This window comes from Aethalodelphis obliquidens, unplaced genomic scaffold, assembly GCF_003676395.1.
Source record: "Aethalodelphis obliquidens isolate GAN/ISIS:26980383/991018 unplaced genomic scaffold, ASM367639v1 scaffold79, whole genome shotgun sequence".
NCBI classification, from domain to species: Eukaryota; Metazoa; Chordata; class Mammalia; order Artiodactyla; family Delphinidae; genus Aethalodelphis; species Aethalodelphis obliquidens.
In genome coordinates, this window is record NW_020838023.1 from 7,849,478 (window position 1) to 7,862,353 (window position 12,876).

The window sequence follows — 12,876 nt, forward strand, 5'->3', positions numbered from 1 at the left end:
CTTTACTATCATTATTCTGAATTCTTTTTCAGGTAGACTGCCTATTTCCTCTTCATTTGTTAGGTCTGGTGGGTTTTTATCTTGCTCCTTCATCTGCTGTGTGTTTTTCTGTCTTCTCATTTTGCTTGTCTTACTGTGTTTGGGGTCTCCTTTTCGCAGGCTGCAGGTTTGTAGTTCCTGTTGTTTTTGGTGTCTGTCCCCAGTGGCTAAGGTTGGTTCAGTGGGTTGTGTAGGCTTCCTGGTGGAGGGGACTAGTGCCTGTGTTCTGGTGGATGAGGCTGGATCTTGTCTTTCTGGTGGGCAGGTCCACGTCTGGTGGTGTGTTTTGGGGTGTCTGTGGACTTATTATGATTTTAGGCAGCCTCTCTGCTAATGGGTGGGGTTGTGTTCCTGTCTTGCTAGTTGTTTGGCATAGGATGTTCAGCACTATAGCTTGCTGGTCGTTGAGTGAAGCTGGGTGCTGGTGTTGAGATGGAGATCTCTGGGAGATTTTCGCCGTTTGATATTATGTGCAGCTGGGAGGTCTCTTGTGAACCAGTGTCCTGAAGTTGGCTCTCTCACCTCAGAGGCACAGCACTGACTCCTGGCTGCAGCACCAAGAGCCTTTCATCCACTCGGCTCAGAATAAAAGGGAGAAAAAGTAGAAAGAAAGAATTAGTAGAAGAAAGAAAGAAAGAAAGGAGGGAGGGAGGGAGGGAGGGAGGAAAGCAGGAGGGAAGGAAGGAAAAAAAGAAGATAAAGTAGGGCTTTCCTGGTGGCGCAGTGGTTGAGAGTCCACCTGCCGATGCAGGGGACACGGGTTCGTGCCCCGGTCTGGGAAGATCCCACATGCCGCGGAGCGGCTGGGCCCGTGAGCCATGGCCGCTGAGCCTGCGCGTCCGGAGCCTGTGCTCCGCAACGGGAGAGGCCACAACAGTGAGAGGCCCGCGTAATGCAAAAAAAAAAAAAAAAAAACGATAAAGTAAAATAAAATAAAGTAAGATAAAATATAAAAGTTATTAAAATAAAAAAATAATTATTAAGAGAAAATAAAAACAAAAGCAAAAAAAACCGGACGGATAGAGCCTTAGGACAAATGGTGGAAGCAAAGCTATACAGACAAAATCTCACACAGAAGCAAAACATACACACTCACAAAAAGAGGAAAGGGGAAAAAATCGTTAATCTTGCTCTCAAGCCCACCTCCTTAATTCGGGATGATTCGTTGTCTCTTCAGGTATTCCACAGATGCAGGGTACATCAAGTTGATTGTGGAGCTTTAATCCGCTGCTCCTGAGGCTGCTGGGAGGGATTTCCCTTTCTCTTCTTTGTTCTCACAGCTCCCAGGGACTCAGCTTTGGATTTGGCCCCGCCTCTGCGTGTAGGTCGCCGGAGGGCGTCTGTTCTTTCCTCAGACAGGGCGGGGTTAAAGGAGCAGCTGATGCGGGGGCTCTGGCTCACTCAGGCCGGGGGAGGGAGGGGCATGGAGTGCGGGGCGGGCCTGCGCCGGCAGACGCCGGCAGACGCCGGCAGACGCCGGCAGACGCCGGCAGACGCCGGCAGACGCCGGCAGACGCCGGCAGACGCCGGCAGACGCCGGCAGACGCCGGCAGACGTTGCAGTAGTCTGAGGCGCGCCGTGTGTTCTCCCGGGGAAGTTGTCCGTGGATCCCAGGACCCTGGCAGTGGCGGGCTACACAGGCTCTCCGGGAGGGAGGTGTGGATAGTGACCTGTGCTCGCACACTGGCTTCTTGGTGGCGGCAGCAGCAGCCTTGGCGTCTCCCGCCCGTCTCTGGAGCTCCTTTAAGCAGCGTTCTTAATCCCCTCTCCTCGCACACCAGGTACGTGGGGGGGTTTCTTGCCTTTGGGGAGGTCTGAGGTCTTCTGCCAGCGTTCAGTAGGTGTTCTGTAGGAGTTGTTCCACGTGTAGATGTATTTCTGGTGTATCTGTGGGGAGGAAGGTGATCTCCGCGTCTTACTCTTCCGCCATCTTCCCGGAAGCCCCAGAAAACCTTTTTTAAAAGAGGATTTTTAAATGCACATTTAAGAAGTTCATGTAATATAGTGGGTATTACAGTCATATGATCCCTGGCCCCATTTCTCAGCAGTAACTGATAGTAAGAGGCCTTTTTAAAAAAATGTATCCTTGTGGACATTGTTATACAAGTACAAGCGTATTATACACACGTGCATCTCTCCTCAACTGAGCAGACCCAACACCCCTTCTAATGTGCCCTTTGCTGTCTTCAGGTGAAATTCATAAATACTGGTCTTAGGCCAAGTTCCCTAGAAAATGAAACATGTGGCAAGGATTAGGTGCTGATGCTTTATTTAGGAGGCCCAATTCCAAGGCCTTCACTGAGAGTGAAGACAAGAAGCGGGCAGGAGGCAGGGAAGCAAGGCAGGTGATGCATGATGACACCGGCTGCTGCTTCATGAAGCCCAGAGAGACACGGCCAGTCACCTAGCAGGTGTGCAGTCACATGGGATGCCTCTCAGGATATACGGTGCATGGCGGGTCCACAGGAAGGAGGCAGAGGAAGGTTATCTGCCCAGCTCCTTCCTGTGATCATCTCCCGTTTGGCTCCACAAAGGTTTCAATAACTCGCCTACAGATCCGGGTTGCTCAACTCATCACCTTTAGCAGCTGCTCAGGACACCTATGCCCTACAGAGCGGCTTTTCATCCAAGTCTGGCATTGATGAGAGAACCCAGAAATGCAAGTATGTCTCTCCTTAGCCTGGCTGCCTGGCAGCAGCCCAGGGGAGAGGTCGGGGAAGCAGCGTTTCCAGGCAAGCAATGGATTGGCTCTAAGTGGCAGAAACACTTAGGTCAAGCAGAGCTGTCTGTGGTGATGCCTGAAGTTGAATAAGCGGGTGAAAAGTCTGGGAGACCAGCCAATCGCATTGAGGGAATCTGAGGAGATACACAGGATGTGCCTAGTAGAGTAATCTAACTTACATGCACTCAGAAATTTGTTTTAATTGATATCCTCTAATTGTAAAGAAGTTTTGGAAAAGATTAATGATGATAAAATAATATGCATTTCAATATGGAGAAGCTGGAGTACTACTACACTGAAAGACAAAATGAAGTAGTCGAATATTTGACTTTTAGTTGGATTCAGCATGAATGAGGCACATATAATAGCCGTCATGTGTTTGACTCAAGTACCACAAACACACTCGCTACCAGTGACTTGTTTTTATAAAATGTTTTATAAAATGCCCTGAGCAAAACAAAAACACAGCCTTTCTTCCATATGCATGGTAGTTGTATACCTAGAAAATTCAGAATATATTGAATCAGTCAAAAAATGTTTTCATTTGTAAAATGTAGTCAGGTCTAGGCTCAGATCATTATACGTGTTTTTCACCTAACTCAGCAGGCACAATAATTGTGTGGGAAATGGTTCTATTGGATGTGAGGACTGTCGTCACATTGCAGGGAATCTAACCACCCTGGCTCTTGTTCATCAAACTGATAGCGTCATACTCCTGCACCCCTTCCCCCGCCCCAGCCCCATCATTGTGACAACAACACTAGCACAGACTTCCAAATGCCCCGCAGTACCATTCTTCTTGAGAACCACTTCTTTTTAAAGAACAAATGGACTATGTATCTACATATCTATATCTGCATTTTTCAGAACTTGCATTTAGAAATCTTGTCCATATTAGATGGACCATGCTTTGTAACAGCTGCAGAATATTCTGATGCATTGGTGAGCCATGATTTATTTCGCTCTATCGACGGTCACGTGGACCTTTTCAGCTTCTTGTTACGAATGTTGCTGCAAAGATGATCTTTATACATTAGCCTTTGTGCACTTCTGTAATATATCTGTAGGACAAATTCCCATAAGTCAAAAGGTACATGTATTTGTAAATTTTATAGATATTGCAAAATTGCCCTCCAAATTATTGCCAAGTATATACCTACTAATGGGTGTATAAATGCCTGTTTTCCCGTCACTTCCCACCACTAAGTATTATGGAAGCTTTAATCTCGGCCAATTGGTTCTTTTAAGATAAAAACGAGAAAGTTTAAATATCCTATTTAAAGCCATTTTCAGATCATTTTATATTACCTAGGAGCCCCCAGCCTTGATTTGTCTTTTATACAGGACACTCACGTGGAAAAGAGATTGGACTTTCAGTGTTTTCTAGAGTAGAACAGGGTGATGACTAAAATTGACACAGACGTTAAGTTTTGGCTCTACGAGTGTAAGAATTTTCTAACAACTCTAGCCATCCGGCAATGGGATGGCTGGCCTCAGGAGATAAGGAGCCTCCTCTGTATAGCTGAAAATTTTCAATTTCAGGTGGAATGAACAAGTACAAGGGATGTTCAGAAAGAGATTCCTGAATTTAGTGGCATATGCTACAAGGTCAATGTTTGTCAAAATGTAGTACTTGGATTATAGTGTATGTGGTGGTGGTACAGATTTTTCCAAAAATTATAATTGGTGTACATTCATTTTTTTAAAATTAATTTTATTTATTTATTTATGGCTGTGTTGGGTGTTCGTTTCTGTGCGAGGGCTTTCTCTAGTTGTGGCAAGCGGCGGCCACTCTTCATCGCAGTGCGCGGGCCTCTCACTATCGCGGCCTCTCTTGTTGCGGAGCATAGGCTCCAGACGCGTAGGCTCAGTAATTGTGGTTCACGGGCCCAGTTGCTCCGTGGCATGTGGGATCTTCCCAGACCAGGGCTCGAACCCTTGTCCCCTGCATCGGCAGGCAGATTCTCAACCACTGCGCCACCAGGGAAGCCCTACATTCATTTTTATATGTATACACCATGTTGCTATATTACTAGCAAATTCCATATCCTAAAATATCAATACTAAGGTAGTATTGCTAAAATTATAGGTAAACTTTGAGCAATAATGCGCTTGATGACCTCTGAAGTCTCTTCAAAACAGATTCTACAGTTCTAAATCTCAATACTACTAAATTTTCAAATAGTAAAAGACTTCTCAACCCCAGCGTGTTACATTTATTACAAGTAACTTAGACACGAACCAAGTTCTATGAGAATTTGAGTTTTTGGAGCTTGGTGTACAGGTAAAATCCCATGAAAATTTAGTTAAAATAAGAGTTGAAAGCCCTAAGCCCCAGGTGAAGACCCATCCTGGAACTATACACACAAAAACACACAAAAAAATTGCTAGTGGCATCATCCCCTCACCTCCACCCACTAGCACCTTTCAAGGCCAGTCTTGGAGGCACAGACTAACAGGATGTGTCTTTACACACCCATATCCCTCTGTGGCTATTAGGAAACCACCAGCCAGCCCACCATATTCAGAGATGAATATTTATTTAATTCATATATCAATTTTACATGATAGCCATAGTGCTATAAACATAGGCACATTTTTTTTTTTAACTCATGGTACATTCAAAAATTACTCCCTTACCCCAGTCTACTCCAATCCCGTCAAGATAGAGTATCCAGTATTTGTAACAGGGGCCAGAAAGGCCCTGCTCATTAATTTCAGAAGAATCCTTCTGCCCGTTAAGACCTCCTTCTGACTTCAACCAAGCAGGGTCAACAAGCATTTGGATAAAGAAACATGCATTTTTCAGCATTTTAATGCATCAATTGATAGAATTAATGAAATGTCTCTGCCTGAGTGTTTTTTTGAATAGGTTTATAGTTTTGTTCCTCCTACTTAATTCAAGTCAGAAAAAAAAACTGATAGCAATCTTCCTGTTGGCTTTCTTTAAATTCCAACGGGATGGTTTAAAGATATGTCACCACACCAAAGGGCTCACCTAATCACATCTAACAAATGGGCAGCTTCCCACAAAATATAGATTAAGACATCATTCATTGGTGTTGGTTTGCCCCTAAAAGGACAGACATTGTGAGTTTAATAATTCATCAATTCAAATAAGAAACAGATCGAGCACAGAGGGAACTGGACAAAAACAAACCCCCCAAAATCACTCAGTGGATTTGCTAAGCATACCCACGCACGATCCAGATGTATGAGTTTGTGTTATTCACAACATTCATAACACACATCAACAAGATTAAATCTACAGTGTAAACTTATAACCTGTTGAATTCAGAATGAGAAAAAATGAGTATTTAAATTGATTCATCATAGCCACTCTGATATGATACAATTTAACTTTGAGGAAGAAAAATGATTTATCTACACAATTCTGTTAGTAAAATTTTCTATTTCTTGCTAATAACACATTTTAATTCAGAAAATGCATTAACTTTATTCAAATATATTTTTCTAAAATATAAATATTTAAATTAAACTTTTATAAACACAGAGAATGTAGTTTCTGTTGACCCGCATCCAGATATTAATCAGTCCAAAACTCAAGTGATGAAGAAATAATATTTGTAATTATGATCATTTTGTCTATAAATATATAATAGGATCTCTGCAACTAAATTATGAGTAATTAACTCACACTTCATGTAGTACTGAGCACCTTAGATTACACATTGTTGAATTAAGCTATTGGCATTAATATATATATTTTAATATGTTATTTACAATACACAAGTATAATTCTCTCGTATAACAACAATCCAGTGATTTTGAAAATATATAATGAAAGAGTACGTTACAATTTACAATTCATCAAAGATTTCCTACAATATTCAGGCTGGGACTTCACTCTTTAGCATTTTAAAATAGGAAACAAAACAAAATCAGTGTCCTAAAGCTGTGTTTTCCAAAATGTATTTTTCGTTTTGTTTTGTTTTGTGTGTGTGTGTTTTAACACTAGCTCCTTTAGAGAGGAGTTCTGTAGGTAAGCTTTAGGAATGGCACACAGGATGCCCCCCTTGCAGAATCGCAATGTGCAATAAAGTCTTTGAGGAGGCCTGCAATCATGAAATCTGTTTAACATTTTTTAACTCAGTATTGAACAAACTTTTTTTTTTTTTGCGGTATGCGGGCCTCTCACTGTTGTGGCCTCTCCCATTGCGGAGCAACAGGCTCCGGACGCGCAGGCTCAGCGGCCATGGCTCACGGGCCCAGCTGCTCCGCGACATGTGGGATCTTCCCAGACCAGGGCACGAACCCGTATCCCCTGCATCAGCAGGCGGACTCTCAACCGCTGCGCCACCAGGGAAGCCCTGAACAAACATTTTTGATGACCAATCCCTTTAATTGCCCCCCGACAAAACACCAGTCAATCAATGCCCCTTGGAACTTGTATTACATGTTACTTGTATTACTTTGGGGAAACACTGATCTAAAATAAAATGCTGATCTAAAGTAAAACTCAAGAAACACATGTATCTGAGTGAACAAAATCACATTCTTTTAAAACAGTTTTACTTTTTAAAGCTCTTTGCATAGGTATTTGCTAAAATACGGTTCTGAAAAATAACACACAAACCTAACCTGAAACATTTGTCTATGTAAAACTATAGGGGAGAGAACGGTTACAAATACAGAAATTCTAGAGCTAATTTTCAAGATTTGAGAAAAGTGACTTTAAAATCAAATAATAGGTGTGTTTTCAGTGAATTTGTTTTGAAAGGTAAAAGCAAAAGTGTTAAATCAGTAATATGCTATACGATGTCTGAAAATATTCTTGTAGAAAAATATCAGGTCATTATATTACTTCCCTGGAATTCCAAAAGAGCTGTTGATGGGTTTGATTATAACATTGGCTCTCTATGTAAAACCCAGCATTAACCAGAATCATATAAGGCTGCTCTATTACTTGCTTGAAAATGCATGCATACAAGCACAGGCAGAAACAAGAGCCAATAAATTGCTGAGTACTTCCACTGAAAACCACAAAATGGGGAAAATTAGTTAACCCCGCATGAATTATTTTATATATATATATATATATATCCATTGACAATCTTTTTAAAAAATCCATAATTTGCTTTTATAAATAAAGCTATAAGTCATGGCTCTAAGATAGCAGACTTTGGGTATGAGTGTAGTCCCAGAATTAATCATCTTTCACGCACACCACTCTTCAGCAAAGCTTTGCAATTTAAGCAGTCTACTTTGGCTCAGAATCCACCAGCTTACAGCTCAGATCAGTATCTGATGCTTTATTTAATTCCCACTCATCATATGCTAATAAGAACACTTCAGAATCATTCTACATCATTGAAAGATAATTCATTAAGAAAAAGTAACAGCTGTTTCACACTTAAATAAAAGGTGGGTTTCCATTTGAAGTACTTTTCTTTCCTTACCAGCAAAAGTCAACTCAATTAGAAATAGGAAATAAAGCACAATAAAACAAGGGGTCCTTATTACTGGGGTGGGGAGGGGAGAGGTGAAAAATGTCCATTTCTCATCTATACAGCCCTTGCTTACCTGGGTGAACCAGTTGCCTAGAAACTGGTATGATTAAGATCTGCACATGCTGTTCTAATGTTCATGTCCTTGATTGTCATTATTTAAAAGCTATGCTGTGTATTTCCAATCAGCCTCACCTCTTTACCCTTTTACTGTTCTAAAAAAAACAGTTTCATTCTGATAGTCCTTGTGGAATTTTTCTGAAGGTACCCTTTATAGTTGCTGAAATTGACGGAGGAGTCTGGGACTGTTACACAGGACTCTTGGGATCTAAAGCTGACAGTGGCATGCTACATCTGGTGCATCACTGCAAATGGTGTCTGATACGACACTTTTCGGTGGCATCGCAGCCCTCCTTTTCTCAAAGGCAATTCGCTCCTCTGTTCAGGCCACCAACCCCAGCCTTGTAATCTTAGCTGACAGGAAGGAATGAATGATGAAAACAATCGGCTTGGGGCAGGAATGAAGGTCCAGTTGCTGAAATTCAAAAAGAAGAGAATATGCAAGATTTTAAACTAATGCTTGATACAAAATAGTCATTTACACATCAAACAGATCTATGCACTTCCTACTTTTAAGTGTTAACTGGAGCAATTGTGTTTTTAAATCCTTGCCCCCCAGTGAGATAAAAAAATAACTCTTTGAACTTATTCCTTACATCTCGTATATCTTTTTTTCCAAAATAAGTTCTGTGAAATTTATACATACCCATAGCATAAATATCAGTGTTGCCCTTCTTGACTGTCTAAACCATTTATTTTTGGTATCACGATAGTGATATTATTTATGTCGGATTAGGTACAGTATGAAGCGGTACTAAATTTCACATCATAGGTTTCAGTCGTGGTTCTAATACTTTTTAGATGTGTACATCATCTCGGACAAGTCACTGAAAATTTTTCCCAGGCCTATCTAACTCACAGCGGGTAGAGTATTAAAATGAGATACTGTATGTGAAAATTCCTTATAAACCATAAAATGCAGAACCCAGGTTTTGAAGCAGCTGTGTCCTCACTGTCCTATACTCATAGATTGTTGTAATCACGTACATCACTTGTCTGTTAAGACCCCCTCTAAAGTTTTATCCTTCTCCGTGTGTTCCTACTGGGCTGGCGCGTGGTCAGAGCCTAATAGGCTGAATTTTTATCACCTGACCTAATTCAGGAGCATTGAGTGTGTTGCTCCCAATTCTCATCCACTGTCCCCAATTCTGTTCTGATGATGACACTGTTGGGGAATAACAACCTGATCATAAAATAACATCCAGCAAAGTTAAGTTGTATTTAGCATGAACCAGGTGCTGTGTTAAATATTTTCTATATACTATCTTATTTAATTTTCACAAAATCACTGTGAGGTAGCTGTCGTTACTATCTCTATGTTTTATAAGGGAAACTAAGATTTGGAGAAGTTATAAAACTTTCTGGGATCATAGATCTTGCAGTAAAGAGAAAGCATGGACTCAAACGCAGGTCTGTCTGATGCCAGAGTCTGGGCTTAATCACCATATTCTATTTCACTAACACAGAATGCAACTTTTAGAAGTAACCTTAAAGATTATCTACTTCAGTCACTGTATTTTATGGATAAAGACTCAGATCCAAAGAAATAAAAGGACTTGCGCAAGACAATTGGTGAGTTAGTTCCACACTCAGAAAGAGAGCAAGGGTCTCCTGACCCTCCATTTTATTGCATTTTGTACAGCTCACCTCTGTTCCTTTCCTCCTCCCTGGCACCTGCCTCTGGGGGTTGCATAGCTAGACCCTGGGGGAGCTGTGTCTGAACTTGAGCTTATCAGCCTAATATATTGGCAGCAAAAAATCAGTCCTTCCTAAGTCTTTCAAGTCAGGTTGTAATTACAGGCAGAAAGGCTGAAATTTAGATACAAGTGATTTTTTTCCTCATGGGCAAAAATAGCCTTGAATTTTCAAGCCATGGATAAAACAGGAGACTGCTTCTTGTTCTTTTCCCTGCTGCTAGGGAGCAGTCACCCTTAGGAAAAAGTGCACAGCTGGGTGATGGATAGAGCAGCAACTGAACCAGAAGCATTCTCAGCAAAATGGACTTTCCAACCACTTTCTTCTTTCCAAACTGGTGCCTTCAGGCTGAATTTACTGATTGAACACACAAATAAACAACAAAACTCTGTAAAATTCTGCGGATCTATTTTAAAGGTTAGAAAAATGACTGGCTGGAAATTGTTCTCAGAAAGTGAGTTCAGATCACCTGTCAGCCACGGGGCACTGACTTCGTCATGACTCCTGTGACACCCATAGGAAGAAACCTGGTACTGCACTGGGGCTAGTAGTATTGCATGATCTAGGACAGTGGTGCTGAAACTTTGAGATTTCAGGCTCCTATGCTCTTTCAAGTGTGGCCCTGGCCCTTTCCTTCAGAGAGACGGGAGTAGAGAGGGAGAATTGTGCAAGGCTAGTAGCTGAGTTAAAATGACTAGATCTTTAAAATTGAGGTTTATCTCTGCATTTTATATCTCCCCTGTCCCCGTTATCAAGTGTGAGTCAACAGATATTTGTTGACTAGGAAGGACCTAGACAGAGACTAGTTGTTCCAAATCAAGGTCCTGTTTGAAGTTCTACATTCCACAGCTTAAATGAGATGCTATGTCTTCTTGAGAACTATACTTGCTAGAAAGCAGAGGAATGTGCCACTTTCACCCTTCAGTGGAACTAGAGTAACATATTTTTTCACTATGGTAGGCGGTAACGATCACAGGAAATCATGATTTTAAATACATGGGCAATTTGCAATGATATGAGAAGTGTAAATGTTATGTTAACTGACAAACTTGCTGAGCTTGTTGGACACTTTTTGATATGAGCTCAAAACTTCTGGGTCCTTGTCTGGCCCTCTCTCCATTCAGGTAGAGTTGACCACTTTTGCTGGGTTTCCTCACTGCCCCCTCCACTCTGCCCCTTCCCACCCCCTCCCCGTCTGCACTCTTCATGCTCTCTGCTCCTTTGAGACCCCCCAGGTTGCCAGGACTGGTGTTTTACATCCCTACATCCCTGACACCTGGCGCAATGCCCAGGTTAGATCAGATGCTTGATACTTTTAAACAATGAATGGTATATCTTAAAGCTGGTGGGACCCTCTTTGAAAAGAATTTAATGCTGACTTTGTAAAGGATCCTTTCCTTGATTCAAATATTTCTGTAATATTCCCATGGAAAATGAGACCAAAGTAAAGAACTGTGAAAAAATTGGATCCCCTCACTGTTTTTAAAGGTTCAATTAAGACATGAACCTATAAGTACTTTGTAAATAGTCAAACGCTAAATAAATACAGGCAGCGTTATGTTTGCAGGCCATAATGGGTGTACTGCAAGACAAAATATACGAAACCACACTGTCTAAAGAAAAGTGCACTTACAAGCTCTCCATCTTTGCCTCCAAAGTCTAAATACAGCATTCTGATTCCATCATCTGAAGACATTTTCAGCTTTTCATAAGGAGCCTGTATGATTGTCTTGGGAAAGACACCCTCCTGTGGTTCAGTGGTAATAGAAAATCCATTCTCATAATGTACGGTCAACCGGCACTCCTGGTTTTTATAGGTGCAAGCTGAGAGAGACAGATGGAGACAGAAGTATGAACAATGGAAGTCCATCCATTTTCCCAGGCACTTAAGCTTCTAGTCTCCCCAAACCCAGGGCCCAGCCACCAACTTCTTTCTAAAGTTAAAAATTAATAATCATTCATGAAAATATTCTCCTCAGATTGATTGTGATATTGTAATGTAACTTGCCCTGTGAAACTAAGGGAAATGAACTGAAAGAAATTCCTTTTGCTGGATTTTGTCTGGGCTCTAGCCCTTATATGACCATCTGACAACGTGTATGTAGGGAGACGGGTGTTCCAATGGCCTTGTATCAAGCTGGAAAAAACTGACATTTGATTTAGAGTAAGCTACCTCTGCTCATTGTCAACACACACACAGTCAATCAATCGATCAATCAATGCCATGTCTACCACCTGGTGAAAGAAGCAAGCAATCCCCCAGTGACATTACCCAAGGTAACAAAAACACATGTAAGAAGTCAGGAGTGAGTAGTGAAAAAATAACCTGATTTTTAATTTTAAAAAAGCTGAATAAAGCTCATTTTATAAACAGAAAGAAGTGCTTTTTGAGTTTCCCTGATGATCTGATCATCTTGGGTCCTGGAAAAGCTGCTGCTGTAGATCGATGTCAGGTGTGGCACCTTCGGTGAAGGATGCTGTTTCCTCCCTGTGTCCAGTGTGGTATTCAGGAACCTCAGCTGGTGTCCACAAGGTGCCCTCTGATCCAACGGAACAAAAGTAAAACCTTCTGATCAGGTTAGGTGCCAGCATTTATCTGTGGTCCACCTTGCATTTAGGAAAAGAGACCAGCGCTCTCAGATTATGAGCTGGACAGGGGGACTGCCACCTGATTCCAAGTTCCCATTAGGAAGACTTGTGAGTGTTTAAAACCCTTAATCAAAAAGTTCTGGAGGGAATTCCCTGGCGGTCCAGTGGTTAGGACTTGGCACTTTCACTGCCGGCCCCCGGTTCGATCCCTGGTCGGGGAAGTAAGATCTCGCAAGCCGCTCG

At 41.8% G+C, this 12,876-nt stretch overlaps 2 protein-coding genes across 6 annotated transcripts in view; one reads left to right on the top strand and one right to left on the bottom strand.

Moving 5' to 3' along the window:
• The window catches only part of MTBP (MDM2 binding protein), a 154,751-nt gene that overhangs the window by 83,392 nt on the left and 58,483 nt on the right, over positions 1 to 12,876 (top strand). The gene's annotated exons all lie outside the window — the stretch shown is intronic.
• The window catches only part of SNTB1 (syntrophin beta 1), a 229,462-nt gene continuing 223,845 nt past the window's right edge, over positions 7,260 to 12,876 (bottom strand). The window contains exons 6-7 of one of the 3 annotated variants that reach the window (XM_027092580.1): positions 11,678 to 11,868; positions 7,260 to 8,764 (exon numbers count right to left, since the gene is read on the bottom strand). In XM_027092580.1, the coding sequence (XP_026948381.1) occupies positions 8,672 to 8,764; positions 11,678 to 11,868 (284 nt within the window). In that variant the 3' untranslated portion in view covers positions 7,260 to 8,671. Of the gene's footprint in view, positions 8,765 to 11,677; positions 11,869 to 11,889; positions 12,652 to 12,876 lie in introns of those variants that run through there. The other 2 variants (XM_027092581.1, XM_027092582.1) reach the window with 2 other exon arrangements.